The following is a 26983-nucleotide window of genomic DNA, read 5'->3' on the forward strand; positions in this document are numbered from 1 at the left end:
AGAATAAGAGTTATTGTTTTAGTTTTGATATTTTTTACATGTGCTCAAGAAATTACCTTGTTTTGATTTTTCAAATTTGATATTTTATAAGCAAAGCTCACCTCCAGTCGTGTTGAATGGTTAGTATTAGTTCAGCTGGATACTTCTACTTGCCATGGTTGTGGGGTTGCTCCTTTAGAATCTCCAGGATTTAAAATACTAGTCTAGGTTTATAGTCGAAGTTACTGCAATTCATTGTTAGAAGTACAATAGGACTACTATTCCACAATGGAAATCTGTGTACTGTAATTATTTACAAAGTTGATTTTTAGATATTTAACCATCTACGGTTATTCATTCAGTTTATTAATTTTCAAATTTTTAACTGTTCATCTACTTATTTTAACCTAATCTTATTAAATTAATATTTGGAAGTTAAACTACCTCCTAGGAAATTACTTATGAAAATTATCAGTATATTTATAAGTAAAGAATTCAGGGCTTAAAAAAAGAGAAAAACTGTGTCACAGATGACACAAAAATAATTAATATTTGCCTTATGAATAGTATTTAAGTAAATATTTTTTTTTTGCATATGCTGAAAATATTTAGATGTGTTAACAAAAAGCCTACAGTATAAAAGTCACTTTCTTTTTTTATTTTACTAATTAATACAATAAGTCTTGAATTAATAGAATTCTACATGATACGTAAACTTTCTTTTATGAACTGAACTCCATTGAATACAAGGATGTAGATAAAAATGGTTTATTTGTCTAAACCAGAACTGTTCCAGCTGATTTTGCATGCAAAATGTAACGTAATTTATAGATTTGTGTGTAATTATGTATCAGGCAAAATTAGTTGAGGAAAGTATCTCCTAGCTGAATATAAAATATTAACAAAATAATCATATTATTACATTAATATTATAGAGTGAGCAACATAATACCCATAGTGTAACTGCTGCAGAGTCTGTAGGTTAAGTTGGAATAAAATTTTATGAATGATACGGATAAATTAAATAAGAAAAACATAAAATGTAATTTAATTGTTACATTTATTTACCTTATTGTTACAAAAGATGTTCAAAATGACCACCCTGGACATTGACGCACTTTCGTGCTCGACTGATCATATTGAGAGTTGTCTGATGCAAAATGTTGTCAATTGCGTTGATTTCTTGTTGAATGTTCAACTTCAGTTCATCAATATTGTGGGGATTAGATGCATAAACTTTCTCCTTTAAGTAGCCCCAAAGGAAAAAATCGAAAGTATTCAACTCTGGGGAACATGGAAGTCACTGACCTCTGCTGACAGCTTGTTCATTTGTGAAAGCTGCATGAACGTGATTCAGTAAAACGTTTGATGTGTGGCATGTTGCGCCGTCTTGTTGGAAGAAACTGTATCCTTTTTTATTATCAGTTAATTGTGCACAGAATTTTTTGAAAATTGTGAGGTAAACTTGTGTACTGACAGTCTGGTCAAAAAATGTTGGTTCCACTATACGATTACTGGAAATGGGACACCAAACACCAATTTTCTCATCATGAAGTAGATGCTTAAATATCTCGTGAGGATTCCTCGCCCTCCAATACCTGGTGTTCTGCGAATTAACATGGCCAGATAAATGAAACCATGCCTCGTCTGACATGAAATACAACATTGGGTCTATCTAACCACCAACAATGTTTTCGAGAAGCCAGTTGCAATAATCAAGTTGTTTCGGTTTGCCTGTCACCTTCAGTTGTTACACAGTTGTAATGCAGTATTATTTCAATTTTAATTCATGAAGAATTTTAAAAAGTGTGTATTTAACACCAGATTGTTGGGATAACTTGCCTAGTGATTTTTTTGGACTGGCAGTAATTCTTTCAATATCAACAACGGGCTGTGGAGACCTAACAGAAAGGTAATTTTGTTTTGCATTTGGAACTGAACCTGTTGTACGCCATTTTTTTAGCTTAATCATGTATGCTACTCTTTGTTGGGATACAGACATTGGAAATTTTTTATAAATACTTGACGTGATTCTTCAAATGATGCAGAACGAATATAGGCCTCAGATATAGCTATCCTCTCCTGGAATGAATAAGGTATTTTACACAAATACTACTGCACTGCAACAAAACATATATTGCACTGCAACAAAACATACACTCCATTGATACGTAACCACCTGACAAACTACAGCAACAAGCAGTAGTAACATATACATCCACTAGTCAAGCTATTTGCGTGAGAGCCTTTCGTAAATAATGTTGGGTATCGGTTTCATTATGGGTTTAGATTTATTTTGTTCACTCTGTAGAATAACTAATAAAATAATTTCTCACATTTACTGACAAACTACAGCAACAAGCAGTAGTAACATATACATCCACTAGTCAAGCTATTTGTGTGAGAGCCTTTCATAAATAATGTTGGGTATCGGTTTCATTATGGGTTTAGATTTATTTTGTTCACTCTGTAGAATAACTAATAAAATAATTTCTCACATTTACTGCTTTTATTTTTTTTTCACATTTAGTACTTTTGCAGAGATCTTTGGTAAGTTTTTGAGCTAAGATCAGAAAGAGTTTAATACTTTACATGAGTTTAGTTTGTTTTCATTCCAAATCGAGCATTTTCAGAATTAGAATAAACTTGACTTAGAAAAAGCTAGCTCAAACTCAGGTAATTTTTTTATTACTTTTAACTAATTCAATTTAAGAATTGTTTTTATGAAATAAAATAATTTAATTAATTTAGATATTTTACCCTGTAATCTTAGCATTCATTTACTAAGAAAAATTAGTTTTAAGGAAAAAAAATTATTGAAAAGAATCTAATTAGTTTTCTTTAAAAAAAAAATCTTTAACACATTCTGATTTTTGTGTTTTTCAGATAACGGATGAAAGAAAAAAAGAACTTATAAAATATAAAGCTGATGCTAAGAGTGTAGAACGAAGATTGTTAGAAAAACATAAAAAACAGCAACATAAACTTCAACATTCTAAAAGTGTAGATTTTAATTCATCATTTGATTCCTCTACAGTAATTACAAGAAGTGTTGACTGCAACAAGGAAAATGAATCACTAACAACGTTTTATTTATCAGAATCTCAATCTGATATAACTACCCTTGCTAGCAGTACTGATTCATCTTCAGATAAAAATGGTGTACCATTACAACTGAAATCATTACAAAATATTACAAAATCTAGCCACTCAGTTCTAATTAATGATGATGATGATGATGATAATAATAATAAAAGTAATACTAATGAAAATTTAAATACAGTGTTCTCAAAGGAATCTGTTCAGGATGTTGATTGTGAACAGAGTATTCAATTTCCAAAAAAATCAGTTGAAGATATTGATAGTGATGAATATAGTGCTTCGCATTACAATAATAGCGTACTAGGATTATTGCCGGATTCTAAAATAGATAATATTAGTAATTGTAATAATTCATTAAATATTTTAAAATGTAAACAACAACATTTAAATCTTAGTCCTTGTAAAGATCTTGTTTTGAAGTCCGACATATTTTTAGCAATGAATAATGGCAAAGTTACAATAAGAGGTGAAGCAATAAATTCAGAGTCACCTGTGTTTTATAAAATTAGTGATGTATTGAAACATAGTAATGACTTTAATAAAATTAACGAAAGCAATAATAACATCTTAACTGTCTATGAAAGGGGTGATTGTATTACAAATGACAGTAATAAGTGCAAACAAGAGGAACTAAAAAGTAAAACTCCTGTTTTATTGAAAACTCCGCCAAAATTAGTTCGTCAGAATTCATATACCCTTGATTCCCCCAGTCCTGAATTAGTAGCATATTTAGAAAAACAGCAAACTAAAGATAAGAAAAAACCAGGAATGTTGAAACGTACACATACATGGACAGTTGCTAGTGAAGAGGATGATAGTAGTAAAGAATTCTCAACAGATTTTAAGCCATTTAGTGAATCAAATAATGATCATGTTAAAAAAGCAAGGAAAGCTTGGAATCTGGAAGAGGCTAAGCAAAAATGGCAAGATCGTCTTAATAACTCGCAGGTTGTCAATGTAAACTCTACTGGACCCAATCGGCTGCATAAAAGTAATAATGAAGTGGTTCAACCTGTATCAGTATCAACAGATTGTAGGTTGAATACAGTGCAAAGTATTATACATTCTAGTTCAACGGACTGTGTGTTTTCATTGACAAATAATTCTTCAATATTAAATAATAGTTGTGATAGCAAAAGCAAACGATCTGATAAAACTATATCACCATTATTGCCGCGTTGTGATCCCATAAATTATAATTTACATGAGTTAGAAAATAGTTTAGACATTAATTTAAAATTAAGTGATGTTAGAAACACTAGTCTATCTACAATGACATTAACACCAGAAAAAGATACAACTTGTGGTAGCAGTGTTACCCCTATTAGTAATAATAAAAGCAGTAGTGATAGAATTGATGTGCCTTATTCATCCTGTTCCATAAATGCTGGTGATTATGTAACAAAAAACCTATCCCTTCAAAATACAGTCAATGATGATACCATGTCGACATGCAGTAGTATTAGTTTAAGTAAATCTATGTTATCACGTTTTGATCATGCTGATAAAGCACTACAGCAGGATCAGAATCCAATTTATGCTGATTTAAGATCCCATCATTATAAACAAATAGAAGAATTATTGAGAAAACAAGAAGAGGAATTACAAATGTTATTATCATCATCGTCACGACCGCAGACTACATTGTCTCGCCAAACTTCTTCGCCACCAATCATTTCAAATTATTCACACAGTAATCATGCTGTTACACTCTCTATTCCTCCTGACCGAATGCCATCCGATCTATCATCTCGAACGAAAACACCTTGCAGCAGACGACTTTTCTATGGTACTGCAGTGGATAAAAGAAGAAAGTGTCCTTTAGAGTACACAGAGAAAGAAAGGGTATGTTATTTTATTTTCATGTTAACGCAATGTATTATTTATTGTAATTTTTAAAGCTGCTTGCATGATTTATGCTTCTTAAAATGAATGGCAGTGCTTGGTTTACTAGGTATAAACGTGCTTGGTAAAACTATATAAAACCACTTTTTGAAAAAAAGTGTATACTTGCTCATGCCTATGATATAGTGACTGACTGACAATGAACATCCACATCAATTTGTGACTACTAATTATTGTAAGATTTGACTATGTGCTGCTAATGATAAGTACAAAATGTCTCTTTCATCAATAACAAATTTTTACATAGGATTATTTTACTTAATTCAGCATATAAATTTTTGTCAAGTTTTTATTTTCAAAATGATAGAAGTTCATATATTTTCAACCACACAATCTCACATACAAAATTATTTTCATATCAATCTACAGAGAGTTGAATATGTACATTTATTAGTTAACAATTTAATAGTAAAAATAAAACTGTGGGAGGATGTTGTATTGTTATTTTTCCTGAATGCTGTGTTATCCTTAATGCTATGTTATGTGACAAGTCTAATTTCTTTATATTTCTTTTCATTGTATAATTCAGTTCCTAAGTAAAATTAGAGGGTTATTTGTTACATAATAAAACTACCTGAACCAAAACATTTTGAAACCATTTATGTCTACTTAGTTTGTGTAAGTATTGCATTATGTAATTTTAGGTTGATGGCTGTTTCAAAAAAGATGCAACCCTAAGATTAAGAAAGTAGAAGTTACACATAGGTAAATTCTATTCTCCCTTCATGCTAGTTGGCAAGACTGTACTCTAGGTTAGTAGCTTGTAACAGTTGAAATGTCCTTCATATGGATTAGTGCTATACCTGTATAAATTTGTCTCTATTGTGTTAACTATGTCATTTTCCAAGGACAAACGTTTGTTTATTATTGAGACTTATTGCACATATAAATCTTACAAACAAGTGAAAGACAAGCTTCAGATAAAATTTTTCCAATTCTTAATTACTAATAGGTCGACAGTGTCACATTTGATTAATAAATTTCATGACACTGGAAGTGTAGTTGATTGGAAAAGTACAGTTCAACCATCACTGTTAACAGTAGAAGTTTTGGATAATATGAAAGAACATTTGACTCGCTCACCCAGAAAATTATTCATAAAGTTATCTTCACAGGCTGATCTTACACTATCTACAGCTTTCAGGGTTGCTAAAATTTTACAATTGCATGCTTATCGCATCGCTATGAAGCAGTTAAATGTTTCCAGTATTGTTGTTGGTTTCATTCTGTTGTTGATTACAACTGTATTGAAATATTGGATCATATTTATTTCAGCGACATGGCATGGTTTCACTTGGATGGTTACATTAACACCCAAAACTGCCAAATATGGAGTGCTGAAAACAGTCATGTGTTTCGTGAATAACCATTACATGCATGTAAAATTGGTGTTTGGTATGCGATCTCCTGGCGTCTTGTAATAGGGTCTTTATTTTTTGACAGATCTAGATGGTGTGGTTTGTCGAAACTTAATTGAACAGATAACGCAACATGTCATTCTGCTAATGAAACGCTGAGCATGTTGTGGGAATTTTTTGGTCATGGTTTGATATCAGCAGACTTTTTCCTTTGGCAGCATTTAAAAAGTGCAGTTTTAAAAACAGTCCTCATGCACTTGACAAGATTTCAAATATTGCAAAAAGTCTTATTGTTATGTTTAATTTTTTTGTTTCTTCAGTCATTTGACTGGTTTGATGCAGCTCCTCAAGATTGCTTATGTAGTGCTGGTTGTTTCATTTCAGTAATATCCCATACATTCTACATCCCTAACAATTTGTTTTACATATTCCAAATGTTGCCTGCCTGTACAATTTTTCCCTTCTACCTGTCCCTCTAATACCAAAGCGACTATTCCTGGATGCCTTAAGATGTGGCCTATTAGTCTGTCCTTTTAACTATATTTTTTCAAATCGGCTAGACTTTGTGTGTGTCTTTGATCGAGGTCTGGATGCTTTGAGTCTGGAGAACCTGGCCGGTAGTCTGTTGGCGGCATTTATAGCTGCCGCCGAGTGGTCATTTCCCGTAGTTCTGGTTGAGAGAGGTTGGTTCCATGGTGGAGCAGGGAATTGTCAGCATTGGAACAGGCTGTTCGTTGTTTACGGAGAGCGTCTCAGGGTGAGGGTGATTCAGAGCAGCGGCAGTACTGTTGCTGATTATTATTGAGCTAAACGATTCCATTATTTTCATAAGGTTCGGACGGCAAAGAGAAATTCCTGGCATTCCTTTGTGCATTAGCAGAACATTGTTTATAGAGTTCTAGGACACAGACATAGGAAGGACGTTCTTTCCGGCCCTCAAGCAGGTTAGGTGTAATATCGGACATGTGTGGTATTTTACACAAGTTACTTAACGAATTGCTGCTTCATGACAATGAAGTTGGCGAGACCGCATACCATCTGCGGATTCGACGTATAGACCCCTGATGTTGCTGCCGGTTATTGGCAAGGTCTTCGAAAAGGTTTTTTATCTTCGTATAAACGAGAGATTGACCTCACAGCGATTATTGATGGATAATCAGTACGGGTTTTGACTCGGAAAGGGCACTGAGGACGCCATACTCCGTTTGATGAGTGTGGTTCCTGATTGTGATGAGGAATATGTTCTGGGAATTTTTTTAATATTTCTGGCGCATTTAACAGTTTGTGGTGGGCCTCTGCTATGCATCAACTGCAAAGGAGAAATTGCATTGTTATTGAATTACAGCTACTGGAAAGTTACTTCAGTATGCAGGATGTGCTGCTCCGTGAAGGTAGCCATGGGGTTGGCAAGACACTGCTGTCTAAGGGGTGTCCCCAGGACAACATGTTGGGTCCCCGGTTGTGGGTGGTGGAGTTTGACTCCTATGGCTGAGGTTGCCCAGTGGGTGCCTTGCTGTGGCTTATGCTGATGACGGGCTCCTGCTGGTCGACGGAAGCTCGCGGAGGGAGTTTGAGCTCTGAGCCATGCAGGCTTGCAGGATTCTCGAGCTGTGAGGTCGTAAGCACAATATGATATTCAGCCTGGAGAAAATCACGGTGATGCTTCTCAAAGGCTGTTTGGCTGTGAGGCATCGAATACGCGTTTCGATGCCAGGACAACGAATTAAACATGTTTAGATTCAAAAGTACCTCGGAGTGTTTCGTGATGAGACGTTATAGATTAAGATGCACTCTATATACACTGCGGAAAAGGCTGGTTATGCTTTCTTTGGAATTCGAGGTGTGGTCAATCCTGATTGGGGTCTAAATTTTAAGACCATGAATATCCTGTATAAGGGCATTTATGAGGCAGTTATGTTATATGCAGCGCCCGTTTGGGCGGGGAGGCTGAAGTAAAGAAGCTATCGGACATATTATTAAGGGCTCAGCGCCTAATATTGTTGGTAGCTGGAAGTTATCGCCCTATTTCACGAAAGGCGATCTTGGTGATTGCGGGTGTGAAGCCGATATGATTGCATCTGAAAGGCAGCAGATATGTTGCTAAGAAGTTAGGACAGCTAACTTTGGAGAAAGTTCTGGAGATAGAACAATATGGTAATGCCCAAGATGGGCGTTATACATACAATTTTTTCCCGAATGTTGCGAATTTACATGGCGCCTCTTGAGTTCATCCGAACAAATATTCGACGCAATTTCTGTGTAGGCACGGTGCTTTGCGGGATAGACTCTGGAGATTCAGCATGGTGGACTCAGGTATGTGTGGAGAGTTGGATATTGCTTACCATGTGTTGTACGAATGCGCGAAGTACGATCTACGCATGGAGACCATTTGGCGGCTTGATATTATCAAATCGGCGTTTAATCTCCAAGAAAATTAGAGTCACCGAACCAAATGGGCGATCGTGGAGAGTTTCCTTACCTTTGTGGTGTGTGATAGGATTGCTGAGGGAATATAGGATACACTTGGGTTTTCCCTTTTTCCTGCTTTTTGTTATTTTATGGTTAATTAGTTCATTTTTGTTTTGTTGTTTTTTGTTTCATATGTTCCATGTTGGACTTACTTTTTATCAATAGGTAGGTAGTCTTGAATGCAGATCTTTGTTTGGATCAGTCATGTTCAAGACTTAAGTTATTGTTTTTATTTATTTAGTTTTGTTTAAGAATTTTACAGTTTTGGTTTTATTTGTTTAGGTAGTAGTATACCAATGGGAATGTCACAAGTGGCATTTTGACTGAGGCTAAGAATAAGGCTGCGAGATGCCTTTTACAAAGGTTCTAAAGGTGACCTCCAGTAAAGCTCCTAAAGACTGGGTATGAAGGAGGTGGTGTGGCTAATGTCACTGCCACATGGAGGGTGTCTTCCCTACAGGTCAGGATGAAGTTAAAATGTTGGATATGCCGAGAGTTTTATCTAATACTCGAAGGAGCTAATTGAGTATGCATGTTGCATTTCTACTGAGCTCTAGACCATTCCCGCATGAATTACAGCTGTGTGTGGCTTATTTGTTTGTTCCGTCCACCACTCTTAGAATGCTAGTTGTAGTTCATCATTTGTTCATCCATCTTACTGCAGGTTCATTTTGTTCAAGCTCTGTGGTAAGTCTACTGGTGGAAACTGGTGAGCCATCCCTTGATCTGTACTTATGTAGCTTGTATTAAAGCGCAACAAAATCATCCAACCTTTGATGCAGTGTTCTCTAATCATCTGATTCAATATCAAGAACAGCTGAGATCTACTGCTTTGCTAGGCATCAGAGCTCACTGCCTATTTTCAGCTATAAATATAGAATTACTTCCGGTCTTTCCTGTTGCTCCATGTTATTCCCCCCCCCCACCACCGCCGCCTGGCAGGCTCCTCTTGTTAATTTAATATTATAAATAGCATAATGATGGCTCTAGAAACGTTAATTCTGTTTGTTGTGCTCTTGCAGTTGGCAACAGAAAATACATGTTTGATCTTTCCAGTATCACCAGTATTTCATTGCAGAACTGTATGCCATTATTAAGGCTTTACATATAATTAGCCTAAAATTTTGATATGGTCTTGATTGCTCAGATTCCATGAGTGCCTTACAGGCGATTAATGATCTGTATCCAGTCGTGAGATTCAGTATGTTATTTCGCAAATGACTAGTCATATAATACAACAGTGAGCTGCTGCTGGACCCCTGGCCATATTGGGATTTCAGACAATGAGTGCATTGATGGTGCAGCAAAGAAGTCTTGTTTCCATTCTCCTTTCACTAATCGTGTCGCTTGGAACGATCTTGTCCAATTTCTAAAGAGGGTGGTTATTCATGAGCGGCAAAGTGCATGGGATTCTAATGTTAATAAATAAAAAACTTCATCCAATCAAGAACACTGTGTCGCTGTGGAGCTCCTGATGTAGAAATAACCATCAAGAGGAATTGGTCGTTTGTGAATAAGGTAACTAGGCTCACTTGTGAATATGTGATGACGCAAACAGATGCACCCATTTGTGCATGCTCTGTGACTGCCAACTAACAGTGCACCACATCCTTGTGGATTGTATCTGTTATACGGCATTGTGTCACAAGTTTAACCTAGGGAATAATGGAATGTTATCTTATTTTTTAAGGTTTCTTGGTGCCGTTCATTTATATTCAAGTATTTGAATTGTAGTGTATTTCAGCTATTCATACAATTGCCATAAAGCAGATTTTAATTTTATTATTTTAATTAAGCATATTATGTAATATATCTTTATTTATTTGTTTATTATCACAACTATATTGTGTCCCGGTGATGATAATGCAGAAGCATTTTTCGTCCAAAAAAAGAAAATTACCATGCTATAGTGAGGACCCAACTGCCATTGAGGGGAAGCTTGGTCCAGTTCCAATGGGTGAACGCAACACCCTGATTGCACCTGAGCCAACACCTCTGGAGAGGAGACCTGCAACCAAACTCAACAGCCGTTTCTCAGGGTTACCTCGCCTAACACACAAACAGCCCTTTTCATGGCTACCACAAGATAGTGCCATGTGTCATCAGAGCAATATATATATATATTTTTTTTTGAGCAATATATATATATATTGCTCAAAATTTGTGTTCCAAAAATTTAGAAAAATATTTGATCAATTTCATTGAAATTTAGATATGGTGTAGTAGTGTATCTGAAGTTGCACATATGACAATTTGATGAAGATTGGTTAAGTAGTTTGACAGTTACATTCAATTTATCGTCGACAACCTTAAATTGAGGTTACATTGTCTTTACATTGGTGTATTATTCATACCTTCTTACGCAGTGAGTCACAGTCAGTGGTGATGAGTAAGTTTTAACTTGAAGTCTGTGTGTGTGTGTGTGTGTGTGTGTACTTGTTATTTTTATTTTTTCATCAAATTATGGACATAATTAAATTTTTTTTATAAACAGAAACTGCATTAATTTAATATTAAATAAAAAAAATTATATTTCTTAATTTTTTCATTTAATTTATATTTTGTATATTTCTTGCGAAAAACAATTATACAAAAAATAGTGATGAGAAGTCTGTCAGCACACAAAAAATTTTATTTTTTGCTTGATGAATTAATTCAACAGACTTGTAGCTTGTGCACAGGTAATTTTTATATTGTATGAAAAATGCCCTGCCTGACCACGTTTGGAACCCGGGTCCTTGGGATGAAAGGCCAAGATGCTACAATTGCATCACTGAGATGGGCAAATCATTATCTTTAAAATTAAACATAATGATAAAATGAGATCAGAAAAGTGTGAATTTGTAACTTTACTGTCTTTCTACAGAATATTTTAAAGTGTTCAGTAAATTAGAATTTCAGGTGAATGGAAGTAATACATTCATATATATTATAAAATGGGATCAAAAAAGGAACTAATAAAGGTATATCAGGAACTTTTACAAGAAAGAGTGATAATTGCAGCAATAAATTTAGAAAAAAATAATTTTATCTTTTTTGTTTTTATTTGAACTAAATAATTTACCTTATTAGTATTTTTTAGTTTTGGTCAATTTTCTCAGAATTAAATTTACCACAGAATTTGTTACTAAGTTTTATTTTTTAGTTGATAATCCAACAGTTACTTTATGTCATGTAAACTCATCAAGTTTTTTTTAACTTAAATATTTTATTTTGCATGACTTGGTATGTAGGTAGGCAGCCAAGACTTAATGGATAACACATAACTTGAAATAGCCCAGTAGAGCTAGGTGTAAGTTCATTTATCATTTATTTGCTGTACTGTTGTTTTTTAGGGATTACCTGAAAAGGCCATTTAATGTGGAATAAGACATTTTTAATTTTACTGCTGCATTGCTTCATCTTCAATAGATTTTAATATTTATGTAGTTGTTGTAGTTAATTAAATTAGATGTACTGTTTCTGGAGTAAAGTTTGATTTAAAAAAAATTAATTATTTATTTCATTCTTTATATCTCCACAGTAGAAGAAATTTATATTCTAGAAGTTTTCTTGGCACAGACAAGTTACTTGTGATACTAGAATGTAACGTTAAATCAAGGGTTAATAATTGTCTTTTATGATCTGTTATTAATTTTTGGAAATTAGTTAGAAAGATTGGTGATAAAAGATGATATTCAGATATGAACTGGAAAATATCATAAGTGTTTAACAAAAGAAATATTGACACCCATTTGATAGTAAACATTAAATTTTTATGATTTGTTGAAAATGTAATACTATGTGTGTTTATTTTCATTGTGAAATATGTACCATGATCCGTGTTACAGAATGCAGCCTTAATAATTACTGCATACATTAGAGGTTATTTAGTAAGAAGATTGTTTAAAACTCAACGAGTACAACAGATTACTAAATCAATCTTTGATTCATTGCAGTGTGCTTTAAATTTGGGAAATGAAAATAATCTCACTTCTTCTGATGTAGAATTACATGCAAGACTTATTGCACAGGTACTAATGCTTAATATTACTTTACATTCAGAGACATGTGTATCTAACATTTTCAGTATCTTAGTTTCAAATTTCAAACAATTAGAACTTTGTCCTGTTGATCATATAGTTTGTATATTACGTAGTTTATTTTCTTTTGTTTTAATGCCTTTGATTTTTCATTATTTCTTAATGTTCTTAACTCATTTTTTCTGTTAATAAAAAATTGGATTATTAAACAAATTAAGCTGCAATAAAAATTTCAATCATTTATGACGTAATATATACTATCTTACTAATTAGAAAATGAGGTGAAATTTGAAGAGATTTCATTTCCTTCAGAAAAGAAATTAATTTCAAAATCGGAAATGAATTATGTGAACACATCTTCATTGCTGTTATAAGATAAGTTAATGAAATCATAAGATACATAAGCTTATTCTATGCAAGTGTACATAGTAAATTGAATAACATAAAATGAACCAGCATGAAAGAACAAAGGAATAAAAAACTTCTTGCATTATCAGACTTCTTTTGTAGCTCTTAAATGTAACAGTTTATTATAGTAATTGACAAATTTTTTAACACAAATATGTATGATCTTTTCCCTTGGAACAATGAATAAATGTGGTCTATGTTTATAAAGACTTAAAGGAGAGAAAGCCTTACAGCAATTAACTCTTAAATATTCTGTTTGTTCTGATTGGCATCCTGCAGCAACTGCCTGTAGATGATGATGAGTTTTTATGGGTTATCATGTGAAAAAGGCTATGACTGATTTTGGCTTGAACCCAGAATTTTTTGATGAAAGTGAGAGATGATATTACTTCACTCTGGAGATTGGCATCAACAGATATAATATATAAAGATTTAAATTGCAAATACACAAGAGTATTCATAAGTGTTGTGTTTATAATATTCTCATACAATAATGTTCTTTTTTAAAACCATTACCTCACTTGTTTGCTTACTTACATTGCAGTCAATCCATATGAAGTGATCCAACTAAAATATTTTTGATTCCTTCACCCTTTTTAATGTAAAATCTTTTTTATATGTAATGTATCTTTTTTATATGTCTCATATACATTGGATATCCAAAACAGACATTTTTATTTTCATCCTAGCTCGCTTGTGAGTGGCAGCCATTTCTGATTTTTGTTTAGCAGTACATGCTGATTTTTTTCTTTCCAGACATTAGCGTAAACTTTAATATCTTTTGACTGGATTATACTAAAATGTTGCAATATACACCAGTATTTTCATCAAATTCTCTTTAATTTATTCCTTTACATTAAAAAACGTAATATACCTACTAAGTGAAAACAACCTCTAAAATTTAATATCCAAATTTAACAAATTCGACTTTTTAAACCTTAAATTTGCATTGAAGGATTTTTTATTATTACATATGCTATCATACTCATCATGCTACTATATAATTATTATCTTAGTTTTCATCATAGTTTTAATCATATTTTTTAATATTGTCATATTTAGTTTTTTCATATTTTACTAATACTAGAATGTCTAAGAAGAATATCCAAGAAGGAACCTTTTGTTATTATTTTGACTCTAGCAAATGTGAAAAATTTAGTGGTGATGTTTGTATGCTAGTTTTTAGAATCGTTTACTGGTTCACATTAACAACATTGTAAGTAAAAAAATCTAGTGTAAAAATGGATCTTCCCTAATCAGTTGATTTGGAAGTCAAGAGTTCCAGCGTTCAAGTCCTAGTAAAGGCAGTTACTCTTATATGAATTTGAATACTAGATCATGGATACCGATGTTCTTCTGTGATTGGGTTTCAGTTAACCACACATCTCAGGAATGGTTGAACTGAAACTGTACTAGACTACACTTGATTTACACTCATACCATCCTCTGATGTAATACCTGAACGGTAGTTCCCAGAGGCTAAACAGGAAAAAGAAAAAAGAAATTGTAAAAATGAAAGATTTATTAATATAAAGCAAGAAAATGTGAAGTCATTTTCATTAAAATTAAAATTCTGTTCTAAGAAAATAATAATTTGTGCGTTTATTTTAATTTTATTGAAATTTCAATATTACTAATGTTTTGAAATCCAGTATCAACAGATTTAAAATCACAATATCAAGTTTAAAATATACTGTTTTGAGATGGATTATATCTATTTTTATGGTTGATAATTTAAACTGGTGTTTACAGATAATTAGTGTAATAAAAATGAGTATGTGACAACAGCTGAAGAGTATTTTTTTGTATTTAATGATTAGTCTTCAGTTAGAAATAATTTAATTAAGTAAAATTAATAATAATAACACATTGATCACAGAGTATGTTCAAGTAGTTAACAAATAATTAAATAACAAATTGTTAATTTTGTAACATGTTTGGCAATGATTAAAATTTTATTATTTTTAGTGAGTATGAATGAGTTGAAGAAAGAAAAATTTACTTATTCTAATTATTATTTGTTTTTTTGACAGGTGCAAGCTGCTATGCTTGAGTTAAATGAAATTTTTAGTCTTCCAGTCGATAAAAGAATGGCAATAATACGAACTGATAGAGAGAAAAGGAAAACTCCTAGAATGCAACGTGCTATACCAGTCTTGTCTGCTGCTACTCAACGAGTAATAATGCGAAAAAAACAAACACAATCACAGTGAGTAAACATATTTACTTAAAGACTGAATATTTAACATTGATAATGATTGTATTTTTTAACAAATAATTTTATATTTATAAAAATTTCTGCTGATATTTAAAAAAAAATTGAGACTTATTCAGAATTCAGTCTTTTGTCACTATTGGATTGATGTACATAGAATACAGTATTTAAAACATTTGTTGATTTTAATTTTATTATTTATTTACTTAGCAACAAACAAGCTGACAGTAACAACAGTTTCTTTGATGGATGGATGATAATTAATTTTTGTAGTATGCGAAAAATGCCATGCGCAATAAGAACATGAACCCAGAACCTGCAGATGAAAAGCAGAGACATGTTACCTCCACCCTGGGAATTGACAGAAGTACTATTTTGAATATTGTTCAAAATTTACTAAATGTTTTATACAATTAATGCTAAGTCATGAAGTAAATATACAGCAAATCCATGAACCATACATATAGGACTCAACCTAAAATTATTTCTAAAAACAATACATTTATTACTTTCAAAGTTTAAAAGTATGTTCATCCAACTATTATAAAATGTGTTATTAAAGTTATGGTACTATACAAATTGCCCAATAAAATCAGCAATCATAAACCAGTTATTAATGAAAAATCTATTAAGATTTTACAAACAAACATTAACATCATTATTATTATTATTAGTATTACTGTTTTTCTCAATTAATTCATTTCTAACAAAATTATCTCTAAATTTTTACTTAACTTACATTATTACATATTACAATGTTTGTATAATATATTTGAATATTTTTTTTTTATTTAATATAATTGCTATTTATAGATTTTATATATAGATTGTGTAATATACTGAGTGTGTTTATGTATATATATATTAGTATATTATATATAATGTAGTGTTTATTGTATAATATCAGTAATGCCAATTCATATTAAGGCTACATAAGTCTTAAGGGAGTATTTTTATGTTTTGATGTGACCATTATTTGGTGGCTGATCAAATTGGTACTCACTTATTTTTTTAATCATAATTTAGTCTTGTGTGATGTTGGTTCCTTTTCAGTATCTGTTACAATTAAAAAGTTAGACATTTCTATAATTTTAATTAAAAAATTTTTTTTAAAAATCTGCAGGTGGTGCAAAGGTGTTTGTTATGGTTTTAATAAATCTCATTTGTGGTCTTACATGCACTATTTTGGCAGCTTTATAGCATTTATTTTTTCCAATTATTATTATAAAGTTAGTTTTTTCATCCTTTTGGAGTCTTAAAGTTGATTTACGAAATTGATATTTATGCATTTTAGTAAACCTTACATTAACGTGTCTGAACAAACTTGATAGCTTACATCATTATTTCATAATAAGTATACAAAATTTTAATTTTGGTGGTTATTTTGAGGTGAACCCGATTACAGTCATTAGTGTATTTTTGTTCAGTTATTTTTGTCAGTTATCCATTCATGTATTATTGTAATCCTGTAGTGATCCTTAATTTGAATCCAAAATCAAAATTCAAGACAAAAAGTGTTCATACATATACATATGTACATATTGAATTCAGTAACAAACTGTTAGTTGATTGGAAAAATTTCCTGATGATTGTTTTTTAATTTGGAAAGAATTTAGTATGTTTAGGATTGTTTTGCACCATTTTTCAGCATATAGAAAAGATAAAACGTAGTAGACATGTATGAATCATAGTTATAATTCAAATAAAGATTGCATTTGAAAATTATAGTCTTTAAAATTATTGTTAGTATGTAAAGTAATTATTATAATTTCATGTATTTGTTTTTTTTTAAAATCACCTGCTTATTTTTTGTTGTCTTAAAGGACCTTTGGGAACTTTGACATATTTTCTCAATACATTTTCAGACACAAATTAAATACTGTAACATATCAAATTTTTTTATTGAAGTAGCAATTTATGCACAGTAAAAATATTGTGTGTAGGATTGGATGTTAATATCTTATTCAAAGTTAACTCATTCAGTGTTGAGCATTTGCAGGCACGTGGTCAATGCATCCTGTTGACCGCACACAAATGCGTGGTAGAATAGCAGCTTTTCTAATTCTACTGGTGAGTAGAATTAGATGATACTGTTGACCTGGTATCATATGTTAGTGCATGAGAAACGTTTATATTTTGTTACTGTGCAGTTTGTTTATAGTTACATTGAACGAGCTTTTTATGTTGGAATTTTACATTTGCGTGGACTTTCATAACTTTGAAAGAGGATAGATTTATATAAGAAATAAATTTATTTCATAAATTATTTGTATTTCAGTTAGAATTGTTTAGACAATTATTTTTACTTTCATTTTATAATTATATATTGATAATATAATTTTCATTTTAAATTAATATTTTTTTGGTGATTATTTATATCCGTTTTAATAAAATGTACATTATATAAATATTTTTAATTTTATTATTATTCTTTGAATTAAAAATGTTATAATATACAATTTCATTATCCGTTTAAAATAGTAAAGTTACTGTACTTGTTTGTCAGATGTATTCTAAAACGTTCAGAGGAATTTTTGTAAAAAGTAATTTTCAGTTCATAAACAAGTCAGATGGATGATATCGAATGAAATTTATCTAACTGATAAAAAAGTAAAATAAAAGATTCTAAATCAGTTACTGCTATACAAATAAATTGAGGATTTGCTGCATGTAAATTTGACAGACTTTTATAGAATTTACTTATAAAATGTGACTTAAACTTAATTTCATTTGATTTCATCGATCATCTGACTTGTTTATGACCTGAAAATTACTTTTTACATAAATTACTCAATACATTTTAGAATAGAACTGACAAACAAGTAAAGAAGCTGTACTATTTATGTTTTAAACACATAATGTAGTAATACATTGTATATTTTAACGTTTATATTTCAAAGGATAATAATAAAATTAAAAATATTTATGTAATGTACATTTTATTATAAACTTTAAAGTATTAATTTAAAATGAAACTTATAGTATAAATATATAATTCTACAAAATTAGATCTTTTTTTTTTCATAAAACAAAGAAATAAATTATTTTTATTTAATTAAAAGATTAGAAAATTAGTTAACATAAATTGCTAGCATGAACAAGTAAGAAGTTTACGAAAACGCTCAAGTGGGTGTTTAGCACAGACTCTATAAATATTGTGCTTTTTCATCTACTGTGTGCACCATGCACTAATGAGTGCATGGTCATGTTTTTTGGGGTTTTCAAACCTTTTTTTTTTTCAAGACATATAAATGTTGATAACTAATATACTCGGATGAGTAAAAAAAAAATAATTCAGCAAGGAAGGTTTATACACCGAAAAGCCAACGGTGAATGTGTTAACCCGTCATATTTGTCAACCTTCAATCTGCTTAAAACTTATGAAGTTTTTATCTACTTAACCCATGTAGATTTCTATGTGCTTGCTTGTGTTAGAAGTAATGTGTAAAATTGAAAATTAAAATTAAATTAAAAATAAAAATTGTAATGATTTCCTGAATGTTTCATTTTAATGTTTTTAGATCTTAATTAAGAATAAACTGATTGTTGCACATTCAGCAGAATAAATAATATTAAGATAGAAAAAATACATAGAAGTAACCCTAACAAAGTTATCTATTTCCATTTGATTAGTGTTATTTTAGTTTTAATTTAAAATTTTAGTATGAACCATGATTAGTATAGGAAAACATATAGTATTTTATGCTATTTTTTTATTTATTAAAACATGCTATGATTGTTTCAGGGTTAATGTGAAGAGCGCAACTGGAACCAAACCAAAACTAAAAGAGCGTAAAAGAAGAAGCTCTTTCACTGGTAGGTTACTAAATCAGTTGTGTTAAACTTATATGAAAAACCATGTGTTGGATCATTTTGCTAAATTAGATCAAAAAATAAATAATGTTTATTAGTAATACTGTTTATGTTTACATCAAGAAATATGAGGGACAGCTGTTAGCTAACGCACAGTCACATTTTATGGGAGAACAAAACATCGTTCATAGTGTTTTCTTGTTACATTCTATCTCTTGACAAACATTCTAAGTCTCGTTGAATTCCATTCATTTGTTCTGTGTAATAGCCATTGCCATGTAGTAGTGTGCCTGTTATGTTAACACATTTAAAACAACATGCAGTGATTTAGTTTTTAGCAGCTACAAAAGTGAACTGTAGTGACATTTATCATCATTTACAAGCTATTTATGATGATGAAGCTGTTGACTTAACTACTGTGAGTAGGTTGGTATTGTAATAAACTATTCTGGATACAACACTTTGCTAAAGAAACATACTTTGACAAAGAATTTGATATTTTTCTTACATCAATGTGAAATTTGTTGGTGGATATGAAATTGTTTCATTTCATATCCACTTTATGCACTGGATTTGGCACCTTGCTATTTTCAGTCTTTCCCAGATTTAAAGAGGGACCACAAAGACATTCATTTCACCTGAAGTGATTAAATGATGAAGGATGTGGTGAGTTCAAGGAATAAAAAGATCAATGGAGTTCTTCATTGGTGGGATGAGAAAACTGGTTCACTATTGAGAGAAATGAATAGCTGTAGATAGTGATTTGAAAGAAAAGGTAAGTTTGTATAGCTAATAAAATACAGTATCATGCTTATTTTGATTTATCAAATGTCTCTTTCTATTTCTGAGTTGTTTGTGAGTGGATCATTTTTCAATCTTCCCTCTTATAAGGTAATTTTTGGATGGTTTTTATTGTGTGTGTGTGTGTGTGTGTGTGTGTATATGCAGAACAAGTACTACTTATTCTGCAACTTGAATTCTCTATTTGAATGTCTCTAATATTTTTCAAGTAAGTTGCCTACGAAATTATACAACATTATTTAACAAAAAAAAAATACAGCTCTCCTTTAGAGGATGTTCTTTTTATGATATATTTTTTTTGTATAGGTGTGGTTAAAAAAAAATTAGACTGTTCCATCTACTGATAAACAGCATGCACATGAAGGTGAAATGACACATGACATCTCTCAACATTCCTGCCACTGAGTTGACTGTGGACCCTTTAGTTGGGCCATGGCCTTCGTTCGTATCGGACCTTGCATCTGCAGCTTGGAATAATGTCAAGTGTTTTAAAAGAGCAACGCATTAATATGAAATTCTGAAAATCTGCCACAGATACTCATTCAAAAAAAGTATACAGTGATGAATGTTTATAACACACTCTGGTTTTTGAATGGTTAAATGGTTCAAAGCGGGGCAAGAAGAGATTGAAGATGACCTATGGTCCAAGAGAATGTTTTTCAACATCCATGGAGTTGTGTATTTAAATTGGGTACCTGAAGGTCAAACTGTGAATCAGCAATACTACCTTGAGATCCTAACTACTCTCCATGAATACTAAGAAGAAAGCGACCTGAATTGTGAAAGAACAAGTCAATGGATTCTTCATCAGGATAATGCCCTGGCCCATACTGTGTATTGTCTGTCAAGACATTTTTGGCCAAGCATAGGACCCCTGTGTTGGATCTTCACCAGACCTTGCCCTGTGTGTTTTTTCTCTTCCCCAGGGTGAAATCAGAACTGAAAGGAATGAGATTTGAGACAGTTGAAGCTGTGAAAGACAAAGCGATGGAGACCATGAATGTGCTTGATTTCCAACACTGTTTTGACCAATGGAAAATTCACATGAAGTGGTGTAGGGGTCATGGATGGGAGTATATTGAAGGGGATAATATTGTAATTGTGAAGAATAAAAAAAATAAAGAGTTTTATAGCTTTAATCCAATTTTTTTGAAGTGCAAAATGTTATGTGGTTTAAACAATTTAGGAAAAGTTGTTAACATTCTTGAAATGTTTGCACCAAATCCTGTAATTGAGTAAAAGAAACAAAAATAATTCACAATATTTTTCATGTTTTATAACTTTTATGTTCATTCATTTTGGTAATACGTAATGTAGATTTACAAAATTCTGATAGTGTAGTACTGAGACATTTAATTTGTTCTAATTACCTCTTATTTACTATTTTTTCTTATTTATTCTTTAGCAATTTGGGAAATGTGACTAAATGACAGTCTATAAATAAATATAATTGAAATTAAGTAGTAAATTCTATTGAATTATTTGAATGGTTAAAGAGCTACTTGAGCTAAATTGTTTAAGGCTAAACAATTATAATAGTCTTTACCACCCATATTAATATAAGGCAGATGATATTTCTTGGAAACAAAAACAATAAGTGTCATAATATATATCTCACTACTAAGGTTTTTTTCATTCCTAATAAACCTTGAAAACTACTGAACCAATCATCACAAAATTTTATCTGTAGCTCTGTTATGATGCCATAATGTTTTCCACATTTCAAACCTCACCAGTCTCACTACTATATAAATCATAAATAAAAAACATGTACAAATAAATAACTTGGAACTTCTTTTAATAAATATAATTTTATCAACTTCTGGCAGGTTTATGATTTGCTAGATTTAATGTAATTGTGTATAAAACATAAGTTATAGTTATTAGCATAATATATGTAAAAACAAATTAGTTTGATAAATTAAAGGAAAAGATGACTATTTACATATTTAACAAAGTTTTGATAGTTTGAAGAACATTGAATTTCGTTATCAATATCAACTTTTTCAAAAATTATGTGTTTTACTAAATATAATGTCATTGCGTCTAATCTTGCTGTGATTCACAAGAACACATCCTCATATGAGTCAAGTATCCCTTTGTAGATTTTTATATCCTGAACTAAGAAGATCCATCAGGATAAGCCATAAACATAATTGGCATAGATTTGACTTTTAATTTGGTATTAATATTTTCATAACTTGTAAGTCGATAAGGTCACAGATTGGAAGAATCTCTAAGGCTAATTAAATTTATGATTGTAGACAACGTGAATCTAAGCCACAGCATTCTCAAAAACATGAAGAAGAGCAGTGTATACATTCAGCTCAAAATAGAGTTCAGTATTTGAGAAATATGTTTGGTTTCTAATCAGCTTTTGATTATCACCCCAAAATTGACCCCCTGAATTTGAAAGATATTCAAATAGATAACATGATTAAAATATGTAACCTTCAAAATGCCGAAAAATGGAATGATGAAATTTTGCTGTGCTGGGGGCAGAGTAATTTGTGAACAACTACAGTATCCTCCTGATTTCATTAAAAATTTGATTTGGGAACTCATCCTTTTACTAAACATTTTATTTTATCTCTTTAAGTTGTGAAACTGTGAATAGCTATAACTGTGAGAGTAACAGCCCACATAAATTACTAAAAAAACTATTTCAGTTTTTGTAGTTATGAATGCATGTATTGTGGTCAAAAGTGCAACAGGAGTTGCTGGAATATATATATATATATATATATATACATAGAACTGTTCAGAAAATAACCAGACATTTGTAATTAAACAAACTACGTGCAGTTGGCAGCATTGTTCTGCATAACCTTTTTTGTAACCACATGTTTTTGGATTGTTGATATCTCGTTTAATTTTCTTGTTATTGTTATTTGAGTGTTTAACAGTGTTTCAGTATTAATGGTGAGATTTTTGTAATATGTATATTTTTTGATTGAACTTTTGTCTCTGTCATAGCCGTAAACCCAGCTTTTGTCTCCTGTTATGATCCCCTTTCCATGAATCTTTCATCATCATTGGCTTGTTCAAGAAGTTACCGACAAACATCCACTTGATGTTCTTTCGGTCATAAAATGAGAAACAAACTTTACTGTAACTTGATGCAAGTTCAATTTTTCCAGTTAAAATGTCATGGCATAATCCAATTGAGATTCTAACATCTTCTGCAAGTTCTCAGACAGTCAGTCGATGATTTGTAAGCACCAGATCAATTTTCTGAATGTGGGTGTCATCAGTTGAAGTTAAAAGGCTTTTCTGATTGAGAAATCAATCTTCAATTGACTAACGACCATTTTTAAATCGTGAAAACCATTTGTAACATTTTGTACGACCCAGAGCATCATCCCCATAAGCTTATTTCAAAATTGAAATATTTCTGTGAAAGTTTACCTCAATTTTATGCAAAATTTTACGTTGCTCCTGAAAATCACTACTAACACTTAAACACTTTGTACTCAAACCACACAAATGAGATATCAACAATCGAATAACGTGTGGTTACAGAAGAAGTTATGCAGAATACAATGCTGCCAACCGCATGTTACTAAATATCTCTGTTGGCGTGTAATTAAAGATGTTCAGTTATTTTCTGAACAGACTGCGTATGTACATATACTGGGTGGGCCACGAAAAAGTAGCCCTGCCAATGTCTGCAGTAACCTATGTAAGAACGATATTAAGAACTAACATACCTGTACTAATTTTCAGAGTAAATGTTGAAAATTGTCTCTACCAACAGGTGAACACTTGCGAGCATATTTTAAGAAATGCAGGTATACCTGCATCAATTCCACTGGGGTAGAACTGCTAATGCACATCCTGATATTCTCCTTCAGTTCATCAGATGTGTATGGATTGTTTTGATATACTTATTCTTTACATTCCCCCAAAAATAAGTCAAATGTCGACAAGTCTGGAGACCACAGTGGCCATGGCCATAAGCTTCTACTCTTAGCTCAACAGTAAACAGTTCATGAACACCAAGTGACCTCTCAGACAGGTTGCCCCACCCTTCTGGAAAAAGCAGTACTCACTTTCTGTCAGCTGTTGAGCAGAGTCATCCAAAATGGTCAGGTAGACATCTGTGTTGACTGTGATTTAAAAAAAATATTGGGACCAATAACACATGTGACAAGCACAGGAGATCACTCGCCTATCTTTTGGTCATGTAATGGTACCTCATGAATTAGGTGCAGATTTTCTGACATACAGTACCTGCTGTTCTGGCATTTACACATCCTAATAAATGAAACCATTCCTTGTCTGGCATGATAAACATAAACTAGTCCAATTAACTACTGAAACTATATTCAACAACCAGCGACAAAAATTTGCACATTTTTCCTTGTCCGGTTCCTTCAATTTTTGCTTAACTGTGATGCAATACAGTTTCAATTTCAAACTCTGCAGGTTATTCTACTCACTCTAACCTGTTACGATAATTTTCTGATAAGACTTCTGAGCACAACAAAGCATCACTTCGTAAATGCGTGCACAGGAGTTCAGGAGTGCAGACTTCGTTCTGTTCTTTTGTGCATTTAAATAAAATCCTGACTGGCACCATTTCTTCACCAATTTCTGAATGCTGCATTTAGCTGGGATGGGATGATTAGGAAACACTTTGCAAAATAACTCCTGTGTTTCCTTCAAAGAACTAGTTTTTATATATGACTACAATATTCACTCACCCCCATATTGAATATATTGCTAATGCACACACACCTCACCTTCAAATCTCAGCAGATAACTGATGGCCTTAAAGTATGAAAGAGAAGGATGATCACGAGGGGAGTTCTTGCATAGGAATGTATTCTCTTACTTTGTTCCAATTTTTCATTCCAATATCCTCTGCGTGAACTTATGATATTAATTTCTATTTAACATTCTGGTGTGGACACTTTTTATTGGCCCACTCAGCATATATACACACACACACACAAGTATATATTTTTATATAAAATAGGTGCCATAACCTTATCTAACCAGTTGGTGACCCGACGTGAGACACTATTGAATTATATGTTGCACTAAATAGAAGTTGATTGTGTAATTTAACATCATTATTTAAAAAGAATGTAACTGTAACTGGTGCCACTTGTTTCTAGATGCTTTAAATATAACATAAAAAACACTGATAAAGTGGAAAGATAATTTACAGGCTTACATTCTTAGTAAGAGTACTAAGAATTCCTAAGAGAATTCTTAGGATTAGAATACTGTGATTGTCTAAATTTATTTCTCCCTTTCTGTAGAAAACAATTTATTATTGTATAAGACTATCTTTGGAAAGAGTATATTTTTATATTGAAAATAATTATATTATCAAAAATTACTTTCTTTTATTTTCTCAGTAGTTTCAAAATAACTTTTATAAAGGATATTTTACAATAATAAATTTAATATTCACTTTATATTTTATCATAAAATATTATTATTATAAAATATATTATATTATTGTTATAAAATATTATTTTAAAAATAAAAATATATATGTTTTTAATAAACTGGTGGCTAAAGTAAGATTGCGTTGAGAGTCAACTATTAGTAGAATCGGTCAGTGGTGGCATGATTGGAAATTGGTAGACAGAAAGAAACTAGCCAATTTTATTTATTTATAGGAACATTTATAGTTAAGTTATTATAAATTTGTTATGTCATATGAAGAAATTATAGTGGCAAGTTTTGGACTCAATAGTCGAATCAATATTTCCTTTCATGTTTTTTGTAAACACAATAATTTTCTGCAGTTAAATTTTGAAAAACTTAGTCTAAATTTCTATTAATGAATTGTAAGCAAACAAAGCAGAGTAATGTATATTGTCATTGAAACATCTTTAAGTATTATAATAACTTTTTTAATTATTTTTCAGGATACAGTTGTAATGTGAGTTCTCGCCCACAGCCAACTCAGTTACAGAAGTCATTCAGTACTAGTTCTGCTAATCGACAACCATGGAGGTAGTAGTGTAGCCTTACCTATTTGGTGCAGTGTTTCCAACACAACAAAATTGATCTAAAAACAAATGATTTATAGACTTTTATTTAAGTAATGCTAAAATAATTTATTTTTTATTTTAGCATTCATTGTCATAAATGGATTAGCTTCTTATTTAATTATCACATTATACAATTTTTGCAAGATCTTTAGCCTTAACATTCCATGATTTTGTTGCGTTTACTATTTATATTAATATATCCTTGTTCAATAAAAGGCTTATGCATATTTTTATAAAAAAATATCATGTGTCTATATTTTATGGTACGTATAATGCAAATCAGTCTTGAGTTAATATATTTACTTGCATCTAGAAAATGCTATTTGAAGGGGAGTATGTACGATAAATATATGATGAAGTATGTATGGTATTGATAAATGATGAGCATATTTACATTCTATAGTTCATGAGAAAAGAATAATTTTATTTCTAAAACTAATTTTTTTTTATCAATTACTATTTTTATTTTATTTATTACTTTCTTGGAAATCTCACTTCATCTGCACATATTTTGTAAATAATAACATTTAATTTAAAAAATTAAAATTTTAGAGCTATAAAAGTCAGCAAAATAAGAATAATTTTCTCATTAATAGAAGAAAAAAAATTATAACTAAAAATCCCTTCTTTTTATAATGAAAATATGTCTTAAACTATTTGTCTGTAAAAGTTTACTGATATTAAGCTTTTTTGAGGATGGTAGTTCTTGATGGTATTTCTTCTTTAAGATTGCAGAACCTTACTGTGTTGATGGTTCCACCTTCAGACAGTTAATAACAAGAAGAATGCTTTTCTCATCCTAAAAAATTGTTGACCAATGGGTGTCCAGATATTCCTTCATCGTGAACATTTGTTCTCTCTTCATTGAAAACACACTCTTTCCATCGATTTGTCTTG

General features: G+C 31.3%; 1 protein-coding gene across 6 annotated transcripts in view; it reads left to right on the plus strand.

Annotated features, from left to right (window-relative positions):
• Positions 1-26983, plus strand: part of LOC142328245 (uncharacterized) — a 37326-nt gene that overhangs the window by 9200 nt on the left and 1143 nt on the right. For 5 of the 6 annotated variants that reach the window (XM_075371887.1, XM_075371886.1, XM_075371889.1 and 2 more), the window contains 5 exons: positions 2866-4926; positions 12644-12826; positions 15277-15452; positions 19204-19274; positions 25961-26048. In XM_075371887.1, the coding sequence (XP_075228002.1) occupies positions 2866-4926; positions 12644-12826; positions 15277-15452; positions 19204-19274; positions 25961-26048 (2579 nt within the window). Of the gene's footprint in view, positions 1-2865; positions 4927-9095; positions 9253-12643; positions 12827-15276; positions 15453-19203; positions 19275-25960; positions 26049-26983 lie in introns of those variants that run through there. The other variant, XM_075371891.1, reaches the window with a different exon arrangement.

This window comes from Lycorma delicatula, chromosome 7 (genome assembly GCF_047948215.1).
Source record: "Lycorma delicatula isolate Av1 chromosome 7, ASM4794821v1, whole genome shotgun sequence".
In the NCBI taxonomy this organism is placed as follows: Eukaryota; Metazoa; Arthropoda; class Insecta; order Hemiptera; family Fulgoridae; genus Lycorma; species Lycorma delicatula.